Genomic DNA, 16558 nt, shown 5'->3' on the forward strand with positions numbered 1-16558 from the left:
TGCCAAATTTTTTAAAAAGTTGCTCACATGGCCGTAAAAAAGAATGAAATCTTACCATTTGTAACAACATGAATGAACCTAGAGGGCATTATGCTGAGTGAAATAAGTCAGATAGAGAAAAACAAATACCATATAATTTCACTTATATGTGGAATCTAAAGAACAAACAAAATAAAAAGATTCACAGATACAGAGAACAAACAAAGGATTATCAGATGAGGGGGCGGTTAGGGAGTTGGGTGAAAAAGATGAAAGTATTAGGAAGTACAAATTGGTAGTTACAAAATAGTCAAGGGGATATAAAGTACAGAATAGGGAATATAGTGAATAATATTGTAATAAATATGTATGGTACCAGATGGGTACTAGAAATATTGAGGGAAACATTTTGTAAACTATATGATTGTCTAAACATTATGCTGTATACCAGAATCCTACCTAATAAAAGAGTAATATGCAAATTGACCCCAACTCCGCTAACTCACAAGCCACTCCCACAAGCCATGCCCACCAGCCAATCAGAGTGGGTATGCAAATTAACCCAATCATGATTTCTACAGCCACAGAGAAAGTAGGAGGGAGGCTTGGGTTTCCAAGGCGATAGAAGAAGCCAAGCTTTCTCCTGCCCTGGCTGGCCTAAGCCTCCACTCAAGGCTACAAAGTTTCAATTATAGAAGGTAAACAAATCCAAACAGAAATGGCTGCTGGCCACAGAGTGAGCAGGAGGCTTGGCTCCACTCCAGGATACAAAGTTTCAATTGTAGAAGGTAAATAAATTCCAGATACCAGGGCCTCCGCTTGGGTCGCCAGGGGGCGTGGCCCGCCTGCAAACCACCACAGGCCCCTCACTCAGGCCACCCCACACCCCAAGGCAACCCCCACCTGATCTGGGATGCCCTTCAGGGCAAACCAGCTGGCCCCCACCCCTGTATCAGGCCTCTATCCTATCTAATAAAAGAGTAATATGCAGATTGATCATCACTGCAACACACAATATAGCTGCCCCCATGTGATCAAAGATCCTGCCCCCATGTGGACACAAGATGGCCACTACAAGATGGCCAGCAGGAGAGGGCAGTTGGGAGGCACCCGGCCTGCAAGGGAGGGCAGTTGAGAAGGACCAGGCCTGCAAGGGAGGGCAGTTGGAGGTGATCAACCCTGCAGGAGAGGGTAGTTAGGGGTGACCAGGCCAGCAGAGGAGGGAAGTTGGGGGCAAACAGGCTGGCAGCAGAGTGGTTAGGGGGTGATCAGGCTGGCAGGCAGAAGCAGTTAGGGGCAACAAGGAAGGCAGGCAGGCAAGCAGTTGGGAGCCAGCAGTCCTGGATTGTGAGAGGGATCCCAGATTGGAGAGGGTACAGGCTGGGCTGAGGGACAACCCCCCTCCGTGCACGAATTTTGTGCACCAGGCCTCTAGTTTATTATAAATCACAATATTACAACATACAGTGGAATATTATTCAGCCAGAAACAGGAATGAAGTTCTGATACATGTTATGACATGGGTGAGCCTTGAAAACATTATGCTAAGTAAAATAAGCCAGACACAAAAGAAAAAATATTTTTCTATTTAATGTATACATAAGAGGTACCTAGAATAGACAAATCATAGAGTAAGAAAACATATTGGAGATTACTAGGGACTGGAGGAGGAAGGACTGGTAAGTTATTGTTTAATGAGTACAGAATTTCTGTTTTGGGTGATTAAAAAATTTTTGGAATTAGCTAGCGGTGATGTCTGTACAGCACTGTAAATGTAATGCCACTGATTGGTTAGCATGGCAAGTTTTATGTTATATATATTATACTGCGATACAAAATGAGAAATTTTAATGGGGTACTTTTAAAATGTCTTCAAACTCTAAAGTCCTGTATGGGCTAATGGAAGAAGAGGAAACTGATCTGGGTCCTGGAGGACGTGTTAGAATCAGTCCACTAGAACTCTAAGAAGACAGTAAAACCCAAAGATCAAAAATGGGAACCTCCGGGCCAAATCCAGCTGAGAGATGTGATTTGTCTGGTTTTTGTACTGTTTACAGCACTTAAGATTTTAAAAAATTAGTTGTTAAAATGTAAAATCTAGGGAATTGCTATGAAAAATTCTGATTTCTTAAAATATTGAAAGATCTAGTAACAGCAGCCCCATTCTGTCCTCTGGCTGCGGTTATGAAACAGCGGCTCCCTTCAGGCAGTCCACACTCTCCCCACAGGCCCTCTCGTCCCATGGTCTTATTCCTGGCTGACCTCCTTCACCTGTGTTCCCTGCCCCTCCTGGGCATTTGGGTTTGTGGCCCCTAGCATAAGTCAATGAGCAGGTGAATTCTTTCTGAGAGCTCTATGCCTCGGTTGTCAATTTCTATAGAGAAATTTGTTAAGGAAATTTAGTTTTCTTTTGGTTCCTTTCTTACCTCATTTACAACATGGAAATGACTATTCTAAGCTACCATGTAGGGTTTCTGTAGCCCACAGGAATATGTGTGAATAATGTGAACACAGAGTTCTAAAGAATACTTAAAACAAAGAGCTTGAAACTGGCATCTGAAGGGTGGGGTGGCTGTCTTACAGGACTGGACCCTTAACCCGGGAAATCCAGGTAGGAAGTGTCAGAATTGAATTAAATTGTAGGACACCCAGCTGGTGTCAGAGCATTGCTTGTTGGTGTGGGAAACCGCTACCTGGTGGTGGAAATGGGTGCAGAGCCTTTTATATGTGTGTACATATTATCCATCCCCCTATTGATGGACATTTGGGTTGTTTCTACCTTGTGGATATTGTCAATAATGCTGTTATGAACATTAGTGTAAAAATATCTGTTTGGGTCCAACTTTTATTCTTTTATTCTTCCCCTATACCTAGGAGTAGAATTGCTGGGTAATATGATAATTTTATCTTTGTTTACATTCCCACCAGTAATACATGTAAATCCCTCATTTTTAAGATGAAGAAATGAATGGTAAAACTGGTTAGATAGCTTGACTATATACCCATTCAGTCAATTGTCAAGCTGATGTCAGAAATAACTATCTTGACTCCCAATACAGCCCTCTTTCCAAGGTTAACTCCACTAAGGTTTAATTCAGATGATCAGGCAAATTGCAGCCATGTCTACACAAAGACGAGGCCATTGGAAATAGATCACTTGATATTTGGAAGAGAGAATATGAATAAGTTCTGGATTTTGCTCTCCATCATGGAGAAAATATTGCTTTATTTTTTTTTTCTTCCTCAGGTTTAAGCTCTAGAATATTAAGTCAGATTTGTTTTTAGCCTCATATTTAATTGTGGAATAATCATAGAATTTTTTAACCACTGTTCTAAAATTGGGGCTTTCAAAAAATATTTGAAAGGCAATAAATATTCATTTTAGAAAAACTGGAAAATTCAGAAAAGTGGAAAAGATAAAGGGAATTAGATCACCTAGAGAACTATCAACCAGAAAACTAACCGTTAATCTTCCAGTACGTTTTTCCCAGGCATTTTTTTTTCTAAGAATTGTGGTTTTGTTTGTTATATATCATTGGAATCATAGAATCATAAAGCTTAAGAAAATTATTACAATTTGGTGAGGCAAGCTTAAGACATAGTATAAGGAAAATAGACATTAACTTCTAGGAAAGCCCCTAACATACAGTTAGTGCTCCTTCGTACCAACTCACAGCCCACATAGTCTTATGACATCCCTTACCTGTCACATGGAAATGTTTTGCTTATATAAGAGCTTCAGTGGCTTGGCCACATATTATACTATTTGGTTTCTTCCTCCACGCCTCATAGATTGCTACAAACTCAGTAGGCACTCAGTAAAGACTTTTGGGTGATTTTTACTGATTTTATGTCATCTTCAAGGTTAACACTCCTCTGGGTCTCCATAAGGAGTAACCCAACCCAGGCCCTCCACGGTGGTCTTGGCTGGGCTTCATGTTCTAAGCAATTGGTTCCGTAACCAAAGGCAATTTAACAGTCATTTGAATCTTTATTTCCATTACTTGAAGAATAGGAAAGGAAATTCAACTTGTAACCCATAACAGCACTTCTTAAAACACCCCGTTTCTCTCACTTCAATATGTCTCAAGTTCACAGCTGACTCAAAGCCTCAGTCTCAAAATCATCACCAAAAATTCTCCCTAAACTTTGTTCTTTATGGTTCTTGGTTTTGCTTTTCTTTCCCTTCTTTTGCTTTTGCTTTTCTATTCCTACTAGAGGCCCAGTGCATAAAAATTCATGCACTGGAGGGGGGGTCCCTCAGCCCGGCCTGCCCCCTCTCACAGTCTGGGAGCCCTCAGGGGCGGGAGGCGACCCAGCGATCAGGGGAAGGCGATGCCCCATCACACCTCTGCTGCTGCCACTGACAGCAGCGCAAGCCTCAGGCGGCCCTGGTTACCTGAGCCTCGGGCGGCCCTGGGCGGCTGGGGGCTGAGGGGACTGGGGGACTCCAGAAGCAGGCGCACAGGGTGGGCCCGGCCTTGCTGCATGCCTGCCGCCCCAGCAGGGCTGAAGGGACTGGGCACCACCATCTTATGGCTGTGGGTGCTGCCATCTTTGAGGGCATGACAGTCAATTAGCATATTCCCTCCTTATTGGCTATGGGTGCTGCCATATTTGAGGGTGGGGCAGTCAATTAGCATATTCCCTCCTTATTGGCTGTGGGTGCTGCCATCTTTGAGGGTGAGGCAGTCAATTAGCATATTCCCTCCTTATTGGCTGTGGGCACCGCCATCTTTTCCAATGGCGTGAGGGTCAATTAGCATATTCCCTCTTTAGTAGATAGGATTCCTTCCAGCTAATAAATTACAGCCCTTTGCATCATCTTGGCATTCATTCTTACTTCTTCAGCTCACCCCCTCTCCTCAGTCTCTAATTCTGCATCATTTTCATTGATGAATGATGAATGGAGTTAGCACACTTAGCCCCTCTCTTGGAAGGGGACACAGGAGTTAGGACTGAGGGCAGAAGAGAAGGGAGGAGGCAGAAGAAATCACAAATGCTTGTAATGTATGGTCCTTTCTTTTATTGTTATTACACAATGAAATTCTCACATATTATTTATGCAGGGCTATGTGGAAGGTCTTTGGGAAAAAATATGTGACAAATTGTAAAGGTAAATTAATGAAAAAATTTTAAGGAAGGAGATCATTGCCTCTCTACCTTCTCCTCTTTATGGTGTCATCCTGAGGACATAAGAGGCCTGATATAAATGACCTTTGTTTTTAATACATATTTTTAATTGTGATTTTAGAGAGAGAGGAAGGGAAAAGGAGAGAAACATTGTTTGCTTCCTGTACACAAAGCTCGTAACCTGGGAATGTGCCCTGATTAGAATTGAATGGGGGAGCCACACTGGCCAGGGCAGTCTGACCTTTTGATCTTACAAAGTCATAGGCCTTCTGACCCTCGAAGCTGTAAACACTTAACTCGATTTAGCTCAGACATCTTTCATGGGTATAATGAGACAAACACAAAGTACATCCTCCTGTCTCTTATGGAGATAAGTTTTCATTGATCTCTTCTACCCTTTTGTATAAATTTGTGTGAAAATCTCTCCAGACTGTGTAGTCACTTTTGTGTTACCTTGCAGGCATGTTATCACTGATAATGCTTACCCAATTAAAATGATGTTCTTTCTCTCTTCTATATTGGTACAGAAGGATCTTTTGTTGGAGTCTTTCTATTTTATTTTCCCAACACTTAGGATCACCCTACAAAAATTGTTTCACTTATCTAACTAGTTTTGTTTTAACTAGCTCTCTCCCCTCAGCTCAGGTAATACACAAAGTGCACTACTCCTGGGTGACGGTAGCCTTAGGTAACACCTAGTACTGCTCGTTACCTCCTTACTCCATGTAGATACCAACAGATGATTATTGAAACGTGCTGTTCTACTTTGGCTATCTCTGTATGCATTCTTGATAGAGGCTACTAGAAGGGTCTCAGAAAATGACAGAAGGACAGTGGAACAGAGTTTGGAAAGTGTGTGAGTATTCCGTAATATGGGATGTGGAGTTGCCACTCATCCAGTTACTCAAGCCACAAACCTAGGAGTCAGCCTTAATATCACTTTCCTTCAACCATCACATCCAATAATTCCACACTCAATCCACATCTCAAATCCATTCACTTCTTCCATTCTCGCTACTTCTACCCAAGTTCAAGCCACTAAACAACAGCCTCCTAAATGGACTCTCTGTTTCTCTTCTTGTTCCTCACTATAGCCGCTGATGTAATCTTTTAACAATATATAAATCATAATATGTCACTCACTAACTCTTGAATGGCTTTCAATCATACTTAAATTAAATTCCAAACTCCTGACCTTAAAAGCCCCAGACTTCATTTTGTACTTCTCTGCCCTTAGTCACTAAGCCTCAGCCACACTGGCTGTCTTTCAGTTCCCACCAAGTGGTTGAAATGTACTTCCCCCTGGTTTTTACATGGCTCCTCTTAAAGACTCAGTTTATCTGTTACCTTCTTACAGAGGACTTCCTTGATTAGTTATGCTAAAGTAACTACTCAGCTGTTCTCCATCACCTTGCTGTTTTCCCTGCACAACATTTATTTCTAATTGTTTTTTACGTGTATATTTTCAATGACTCAATTGTTCAAAATTTTGTTAAATGAATAAATGGTAAGTTCTACTCCTTAATTCTAGATGGAAGATAAGAAATACTGAGTAGGCAAGGAGACTATAAGAACTTTATTTAGATTATTTTTTAACTTCCTCACAATAGCTGTTTTATCTTTTTTTAATTTCTCTGGCATGATTAGCCATGTAACTCTTTCTATAGAACGTACTTATGTTCTGAGGCAGCTAGGAAGAATGGCCTGAGGACTTGCAACATATATGAAGGCTTGAAGAAATATACCAAATGATGGAACTGGTGGTGGTGACTTTAAACAGGAAAGGAAGGTAGGCTGAATCCACGTAGCCTCCTACAGAAAAAAAAAAAAGAGTCAAAGTAGGTGATAAATATCCTGGGACTTAACAATGGAAAGGCCCATGGGGCTTCCCTGAGCCCACCCACAGCCTCTGAATCCATATTCATCTTCTTACCGTCTTCCTAGCACAACATAGTCCTGCCTTGGACTCATACTGAAAACTCACCATCACTACCTCTCTCCCAACCAGATCCTTGGGATTCAGACACAGCTCCCACTCCCTTTTGGAGACGTTATTCCTTAAAAACGTTAGTCTACTCAGGACCCTTTCTCCTCTGGTCTCCTTGATTCAGGAGAAAAATTGTGTAGGAGCTCATTGTTCTCTATTCACTTTTGTTTGTTTATCCTTTACTATTACTTGTTTTATTTTCACACTAGAGGCCTGGTACACGAAATTTGTGCACTGGATGGGGGTCCCTCAGCCCGGCCCGTGCCCTCTTGCAGTCCGGGAGCTCTCACTCCTCACCGCCCACCTGTTCGCTGCTCCTCAGCGCTGCCGTGAAGGCGGGAGAGGCTCCTGCCACCTCCGCTGCTCTCACCAGCCATGAGCCCGGCTTCTGGCTGAGCGGTGCTCCCCCTGTGGGAGCGCACTGACCACTAGGGGGAAGCTCCTGCATTGAGCGTCTGCCCCCTGGTAGTCAGTGCACATCATAGCGACCAGTCATTCTGGTCATTCCGCCATAATGGTCACTTAGGCTTTTATTATATAGAAGATTTGTTCTTGTCTTTTTTTTTTTTTTTACTAAATATTTGGTTTTTATATCAATAAAGGTCATAACCACTCTGCTGACATATAATACTGTTATGATACAACAGTTAAACTTGTGAGTCTACAACAGAAGTTGTTGGTATTTCAACAGGAAACACAGTTGAAAAGTCCATGTTAAAACAAAACTACTGCGACTAATGGGACTAACAGGTCAGAATTGGAAGTAGCAATAAACATATTCTCTCCACTCCTGCGTATTTCAAGTTTTACAGTACACATAAAGAATTATTTCTTCCAGCCCTAGCCTGTTTTGCTCAGTGTTTAGAGTGTCAGCTCTCAGACTGAAGAGTCTCAGGTTCAATTCCAGTCAAGGGCATGTACCTCGGTTGCAAGCTCGACCCGGGCCCCATTTGGGGTGCGTGGGGGAGGCAACCAATCTATGTGTCTCTCTTACATTTATGTTTCTCTCTCTGTCTCCCCCCCTCCCTTCCACTTTATTTAAAAATCAATGGAAAAAATATCCTTGGGCGAAGATTAACAACAGCAAAATGATTTCTTCCATCAACACTATAAATTCAAACTGTTGGATGTTTATGCATTTTTCAAGTTACACCTATTCGAATGCTTATATGGGAGTAGGGGTCGGAACGTCTCCCAATTTGAAGTTTACTTTTGCTTTTGTCTTGAGCTAAGAATCCTATATAGCATTGAACACAAAATAGATACTCCATAAATTTTTTTGACTAATTGAATAGATTCACACTCTGAGGGAAGAAACATGAAGTAAAAACTAAAAGGAGAGAGAAGAAGATGCAAGAAAAACGGGACCTAGCATGTAGGCAAAAGAAACAGAGATTGGAAGAGGGGCTGGGGGGAAAAAATCCAATAAATCAACTTTCATTGTAAAGACTAAATCACACTTCATAACACGTTGTTAATCAGCTAAAATGAAACTTGACAGGAAATGGGCAGAAACGAAAATGACCACAGGCCAACTTATGCTCGTGTGTTAAATCTTTCCACTGCCTTGCCCTATTTGCGGCTACCTCACAGGCTCAAAGTCAGCCAGGTTATGTTTTGTTCCTCATGCATATATTGAGTTATCAACAGACTAATTTATACCCAGCTGTGGACATCAAGCCAGATGGGCCTTCCTCTATCACCTCTTTCTTTCTAAATGAATCAAAATTTACTATGGGGTATAAGTAAGTGGGAAAAGATGAAACCTCAGTATCTTTTGTACAGTCCTATCGGAAGCCGCTTCTAACATTCTTCTCTAGAAACCAACTGATTTTTAAAACATTCACTGGGGGTCTGCCATTTTATGAGGCAAATAGATCTGTCTTATTCCCAGCACCTACCATAATACCTGGTACATGTCATGTGTTTAATAAATTTTTGGATATTGACTGGTTGAATGAATGAATGAATGAATGAATGAATGAATGAGTCATGGTTCTAACCTTTGATCTACCCTCAGTTGACCTTAAGTCAAAGACACAGACATATGGGAAATAGAGGACAGATGAAAAGAGAACATTGTTAAGGGAGTAGAGTACCAGAAGTTTTCTGTCTGTTTATCTCCATCCAAATTTATAGAAAATTATTTCAATATGATGGGAAGTGTAGACCCTCGAATACAAACACGAAGACCCAGATCCTGGCTCCAATGTGTGCTTTTCCATGATCACGTCTTAGCGTCTCTCACACTGGACTGTAAGTGTCTGTCTTGCCTCTAAACTGTGAGCTCTGTGAGGACATTTTCCACCACATAGTAAGCACTCAAGAATAGTAAATCGCCTAATGGAGATTGTAGCCTCCTGGAGGGAAAGACATAGTCAGCTGTATAAAGTCAGGATCCTTAGTTGTGAGAAAGAAGAGCTGACTCTTGCTGATGTAGTAGAAAAGGAGTATGTTGTAGCAGAAAAGATCCTGGGTAGCTCTTAGATTTGTTGGAGGGTGTAGAGAATCATGTTTAGCTAAACTTCCAAGAATAATGCAAAACAAACAAACAAACCACTGCAGAACGAGGCCAGTGGGGAAACTGTCTCCATTGCAGCTCCCTACCAATGCCACTTCTGCATCGGCAACCCAGCCTTGCAACCACAGAGAAACTGCCGGTGCTGCTGCCAGCGCCAGCCGACTCTGCTGTTATTCATTTCAGAAAAACTGGAAGTGCCGCACCGAGCCTGTTCCCTCTGGTTGCTCATACCTGCATTTAAGTTTCACATGAGGGAGCCTGACTGGCAGAACCTCAGTCACATTGTTTAGCCCAATTGCAAGGGAGGCTGGGGACTTGAGTTCTAAATAAAGGAAAGCTGTTCAAAAGATGATGGGTTATCCATAGATATGAGATGTCCACTGGCCCATAGCAATCTGTGATAGGAGCTAAACCTGAATTATGCATTCAGGCATAGGTTTTTGGGCTCATGGAACTTAAATCCTTGAAGGAGAGACAAACAATAAATATAAATGAGCATAATGATGGATAGCACTAGTTGCTACAAAGATAAATAAAGCTCTGAGGTAGGGTATTCAAGGAAAGCTTTTCTGAGATGAGCAGAGACCTAAATGATGCAAGGGAGCAGCAAGCACAAAGGCTCTGGGATGGAAACTGATCAGCAGCCGAGGACCATGTCCTGTAGGCCCGTGCAGGCCATGAAGACACAGACCCTGGCTTTGGACTTGGAAAGGTGGCAGGGGAATGGCCTGATCTGACGTTTGTAGAAGGATCACACTGGCTGCCGTGTGAAGAACAGATTAGAAGGGAAGCGGGTGGAAGCAGGGAGACCAAGCTGACCAAAGTATGAGCTGAGAGATTAGAGCACAAAAATCTGCCCAGGTATCCCGGCTGGTGTTGCTCAGTGGTTGAGCATCAGCCTATGAATCAGGAGGTCACAGTTGGATTCTTGGTCAGGGCACATGCCCAGGTTGCATGTAGGGAGTGGCTATAGGGTTAAGCCTCGGACCTGTTGGCAAAGCCACAAACAAGTCCCAGCTTAGAGGGCACAGCCCGCTTAGCATAATTATGTTTGACCTTATGACACTCCCTATCCTTCCTGGGTAGCTAATGGGCTGTGGGAGGTGCAGCAAGTGCTGCCAAAACAAGTGAAACTCACAAGAACATTGTAACTATGGTGACCACTACCTTGTTTACCTCTGACTATAAAATAAAGGCTCAGCTTGCCGCCTGGATCTTTTCTCTGTGGCCTCAGCCACGCACAGGAAGATCCACCTAGACCCGCGGTCGGCAAACTGCGGCTCGCGAGCCACATGCGGCTCTTTGGCCCCTTGAGTGTGGCTCTTCCACAAAATACCATGGCCTGGGCGAGTCTATTTTGAAGAAGTGGCGTTAGAAGAAGTTTAAGCTTAAAAAATTTGGCTCTCAAAAGAAATTTCAATCGTTGTACTGTTGATATTTGGCTCTGTTGACTAATGAGTTTGCCGACCACTGACCTAGACCCAGCTTGTTCTCTTTGTCTGTCTTTTCTACGTCCTTCGCTGCCCTCCCTCAGGCTCGCCGAACCCTTGGCTGTACTGGCACAGCACAGTTGCGGGATTGATCAGTGCGGGGCATGCAGGAGGCCGCCGATCAGTGATTCTCTCTCATCACTGATGTATCTGTCTCCCTCTCCCTTCTCTCTGAAATCAATTTTATATCTATATTAATCTGCCCAGGTGGGGAGAAGATAATATAAGAAAGAAGTCTTGGGAGATGAGTGAAAATTGCCCAGGAGAAGAGGTCAGAAGGCCTCTGGGACAAAGGGAGGAAGAGGAGCAAAGACACAGGAGCATGGAAAGACCTGGCATTTTTGCAGAACTTCCAGTAGCCTGGTGAGGTTACAGAGAGGGATCCAGACACGCGGCTGGAAAAGCAGGGGACAGCAGACTGCCAAGGGCTTCCATGCCACTTTTTTAGCCTTTCATGTCACCAAAGTAAAGTGTTGCTGCAGTGATGCGGGCAGAGCCTGAGACAAAACTGAGGCTAGGTTTTCCCTGGGGAGGTCAGACCTCTCACAGGAGTTCCTAAGAGGGCAGAAAGGACACAGCTCCTTGCCCTTTTCACCTCTCCTCAGACTTGAGCAAACACGGCCAACCCACAGGTCTATGCGATGATCAAAGTGAAGCTGGGCACACCCACTCCTATCTGAGGTACAGAAATCAGACAGCAGAGAAGGTCTGAGAGCTTCTCCGTAGCCATCAGTCCCAGGAGAAATTGTCAAGTAGACATCTTGTCCTCCATACTTTCTCATTTCTCTTCTGTGGGCATCTCATATTCCACTCCAGATCCCAGACAGATGTACACTGAGCCCTACAGGAAGTGTTAGATGTGGGTTGGTGAAGAGAATGGACGAGGAGGAGGGCTTTTCAGAAAGAGAGAACAATGCGTGCCAATGCCAGGAAGCACGGTTGTCCATGGGCAAACCAAGGCTGGACAGATCATTGGAGCCTGGATTGTGAAATGCTTGGACAATGCGGTAAGCAGTCACCAGGACAATTTATTCTTAAAGCAGACCCCCCAATGAAATGGGTGACCAAAAGTTAAATGTGCAGTACTTGCTTTTTGCCCAGGGTGGATGCCAGGGAGTATTTACAGGTTTGGTTGAATCAACAGGTGGAAGTTTATAAAGTTAGGATAAAATTAATTTATGCCCAAGTTAATCTCCATGACAGGTCATCTCCATATTGATAGACTTGCCTCAGAACAGAAAGTACTCTCTCTCATAACACATTTTTTGGGAATTGCAATGCAATGTGGCCTTTCTTTCATAAAATCTGGGTCAGATACCAAAGATCAGCAACATTTAGAGCTTTGCGGGTGAGGGGTTCTCCTTGATTTTAAGTGCCCTGGATCCTTCTGTCTTCCACCTCAGCTGAGTCCCAAACCAGGACTCAATCTTTGTCTTTCTCCTGTATCAGCCACGGTTGCTACAGGTCCATTCACAATTCTGAGCGGAAACAAGATGCAGATTTTAGAAGCATTGCAAGTCAAAACAAGGTGAGTAGAATTGGCACAAAGGGCTTAGCCAAAAACTATTCAAAGCATGTTATTCCATCTGAACCGGGACAGCTGACACCAAAGCGAGAAGACTAGGTTAGATTTGTGCAACCTCAGCCTTGGTGGCTATACTGGCCTGCGAAACGCTATCCACTCTTCTGTTCCCCTCATCCCTGCCCACTCCACTAATCACTTTTTGCACAAAATGTATCTTTATTGCAATGATACAGCAAATGCAGGGGACCTGTGGAAGAGGATGGGGTACAATTTGGGGTACAGAGATCATGTGTTTTACGTAGGAACTTAAGCAATGGATTTGTCCATCACCATCCCATCCCTTCCCCGCCCAACTTAGGCTGGGTCAAGAAAGAAAAGCGCTGATGGCCAGGACCTCGCAGAGGGAATCCCATCCACTCTGAGTCTCTCCCTTCACCTCCTGGCTTTGCTGCCCTCGCCTGCAACTGCCCGCCCCGCCCCCAACTCCCCCAACTCCCCCGTGCTTCACGCGAAAGCTGCTCTTCAAAGACATCCTTCCGGGCTCAGCGAAGCCCGGCGTGCTCTGCATCCGGAGGGGCCGCGGTGCTCGCTTTTATCGGGGAGAACAAAACTGCCATTTCCGAAAACAAAGGAAACTGCTCGAGCGTTTTCGGGCTCACTGGCGCACATCAGAGGGGGAGGTGGGAAGGAGTCCAGGCGCGGAGCACCGCAAACCCCGCCCCCCGTGCCGGCCCCGCCCCTGGCCCCGCCTCCCCCCCGGCCCCGCCCCTTCCCGCCGCCCGGGCTCCGTACGCAGCGCGCGCTCCAGCCCGGCTCCCGCGCCCGATTTGGTCTTTGGGGGGCAGGTGGCGGGAGGGAGGCGTGCGCCGCGGAAGAGGACGAGGAACGGGCTCGCGTGCGGAAGGGCCGTTCTCGCTCGTGCCGCCGCCACCTCGGCTGGGGACCCTCGAGGCCGTCCCGTCCCGCCCGGAGAACAATGGGGCTCGGCGCGCGCGGTGGCTGGGCCGTGTTCATCGTGGGGGCGCTGCTGGTGCTCGCGCTGCTGAAGACCGTCGTGGACAGCGACGTCCCGGCGGGTGAGTGGTTGCGGGGGTGCCGGCCGCGTCTCGGGGAAGGGGTGGGCGGAGGGGAAGGCGCGCTGCCCTTGCGGGAGTTTCCAAGTTGGGATCTGCTTGTGAGGAAAGTTCTGCGCGTCCGATGCCGAGCGCGCGAGGCCAGTCTGGAGGTGCCGGGAGGTGCCTGGCGAGGTCTCGGGGAAACTGAGGCCCCGGCCGGCTCCCACTTGGCCCGGGGCCGCCTGCTGAAGACATTGCCCGGTCCTCCCCCCGGGTTTTTGTGCGGGCGGCGCTGGCGCACCTGTAGGAGTGCGTGTAACCTGTTGAGCTACCCGAGGACGGGCCTTCAGCGGAGGGCTCAAGTTAGCTGTACCCGCCTTTCCCTGGAGTTCAGCTCCAGCCTCTCCCTTTATCTGAGGCTCCCTTTTTTGGGGGGGCAGGGGGGCTGACAATATGTCCACCGGTTCCTGCGGAAGCAGGTCCACGAGTTCGTTGGGGAACCTCTCAGGAGTCTCCCCGGCGTTTGATCGGCTGATGGTGTAGTAGCAAACAAATGATGGATATTCTCAAGGTCTCACGTTTCCAGTTAAGACTTTGGGGCTAATGGTGGGAGCTTTTGGGAAGCGCATCCGGCCCTCCCGGAGCAGGTGAGGCTTAGGCCCCCTCGGGAAGGGCGCCCCCTGCCCCTTGTGTGGCGTTAACCGGCCGAGGCGCGCATCAGCTAAGATCACAGCGGACGGTCGCCTGGAGCCCAGGACATGGTCACTAGGTCAGAACAAAATAAGTTTTACTTTCCTCTTTTTGAGAAAAGGGGGTTTTGCTTTAGGGACTTGAAAACGTCCTGTTTGGATAAGGCCAGGAAACTGGGATTTGCCATATATATATATATATATATATATATATATATATATATATATATTACATTTTATTTGTAAACTATTCTAGAAGTAGGGTAATGGTCAGTAAACTAGGATAAGTTGCTTTAAGGGACTAAAGTTTTTCATGGATTAAATTATATCCACCTGTTGTATATTTTAGCCTTAGATTCGTTTTATCCAGATAAAGAGGCACAACACCTGCTTTTGCTAGAATAATCTGAGTGAGACAATAACTTTTGTTTGTTTTGCTGAATTTTTTGTTTGTTTTGTTGAATTGCGCGTGTGACAAACTGGCTTTGCAGACCCAATTTTGAGATCATTTAACGAAAGGTTCAGTAAATCATGATCGTCATATTTTCAATATTATTAGATGTCTTATTGTAAAAGTGAACAATCTAGAATGAAACAGTGTGTGTTGGTGCTAATTTTATGCCAGTAATTTTTGTTTGTTACTTTGTGAGCGTGAACTTCTTTATTGATTCTCTAATGCATTGCTGATTAGAGAAATGGAGTGTCCTTGTTTTTTTTCCTTTTGCCTTCATAAAAGACTTTTTGCCCTATTTTAATATTTACTACATGTTTATTAATGTTTCACTAGAGGTTAGTGCTATTTGAAAAACTTAGGATGAATGCTCTACTATACAAAAGCCTTTTTCATGAACTATAAGCTGGAATCCATTTCGACAAGATGACAGTGTTACCTGGAAACTAAAGTAAAGGGAGACTCTATAGAGGATTTCTTTAAAAAGCAAGTAAAGGCCCTAGTCTTAATAGACAGTGTGTAATCTGTGTAAAGTGTCACTATGGCCCTAGCTGGTTTGGCTCAGTGGATCGTGCGTCGGCCTGAGGACTGAAAGGTCCCAGGTTCGATTCCAGTCAAGGGCATGTACCTTGGTTGCGGGCACATCCCCAGTAAGAGGTGTGCAAGAGGCAGCTGATCGATGTTTCTCTCTCATCGATGTTTCTAACTCTTTATCCCTCTCCCTTCCTCTCTGTAAAAAAAATCAATAAAATATATTTTAAAAAAATAAAGTGTCATTATGAAGTAGAGTGACATAGCTAATTTTTACTAGACATTTTTTCCTATTTACCTATGAAAATTGAGGTCCGTACCACATCCCATCAAATCCTCACAGTATTATCCCCATTATATAAATGAACGGAGGCTTAGAAATTACCTAACTTATTCTAAGTAGAACAGCTGATACATTTTTGATTTCAGAAACCAGAATCCAAACTCTCAGCCATTTTGCCTCATTGGGTGATGTTGGCTTTTCAAGTAGATAATGCTTAAAATCCACAATATGGCTATTGCCCAAAATATTGTGGGAGAAGATAAAAACATTGAAATTCCTCTTTTAAAATATCCTTCGCAGTCTGTTGCAAAGTTTCATAAATATCCTCAGTTGGAGGAGGTGGGGAGACTGAACAAGTTAGCCAGCTGATAGAATGTGGGAGTGCAATGAGAGACAAGGGAGGGCAGGAGGGAGAGGCTATTACTTAGGATTCTTTAAAAAAAAAAAATTTTTTTAATGTTTTTCATTTCTTTTATTTTTATTTCTTTATTGGTTATGGTATCACATAATTGTCCTCATCCCCCATTCCCATCCCAAACCCCTCCCCACGCATGCCCCCACCCCCCTGTTGTCCATGACCACTGGTTAGGCTTATATGCATGCATACAAGTCCTTTGGTTGATCTCTCCCCCTTTCCCCCACCCTCCCCTACCATCCCTCTGAGGTTTGACAGTCTGATCGATGCTTCCCTGTCTCCGGGTCTGTTTTTGTTCTTCAGTTTATGTTGTTCATCATTTCCCTTAGATGCGTGAGATCATGTGATAACAAGAAATGCACTTATAAGAACCGAAAATGAGAAAAGCCATAATGGTTATGCTGAGAGGCAAATGAATCAGTCTGTAGTGAGTTTCGCTGTGCGCCGCTGAAGGATGCCCAGGACCAAACCAGAGACGGTCGGACCTGCATCACTACCA

At 44.7% G+C, this 16558-nt stretch overlaps 1 protein-coding gene across 1 annotated transcript in view; it reads left to right on the forward strand.

Annotated features, from left to right (window-relative positions):
• The first annotated feature begins 13411 nt into the window (after positions 1-13411).
• Positions 13412-16558, forward strand: part of TMEM123 (transmembrane protein 123) — a 46380-nt gene continuing 43233 nt past the window's right edge. The window contains exon 1 of the mRNA XM_054724569.1: positions 13412-13711. Within this exon, the coding sequence (XP_054580544.1) occupies positions 13612-13711 (100 nt within the window). The 5' untranslated portion in view covers positions 13412-13611. The remainder of the gene's footprint in view (positions 13712-16558) is intronic.

Source organism: Eptesicus fuscus, chromosome 13, assembly GCF_027574615.1.
Source record: "Eptesicus fuscus isolate TK198812 chromosome 13, DD_ASM_mEF_20220401, whole genome shotgun sequence".
NCBI classification, from domain to species: Eukaryota; Metazoa; Chordata; class Mammalia; order Chiroptera; family Vespertilionidae; genus Eptesicus; species Eptesicus fuscus.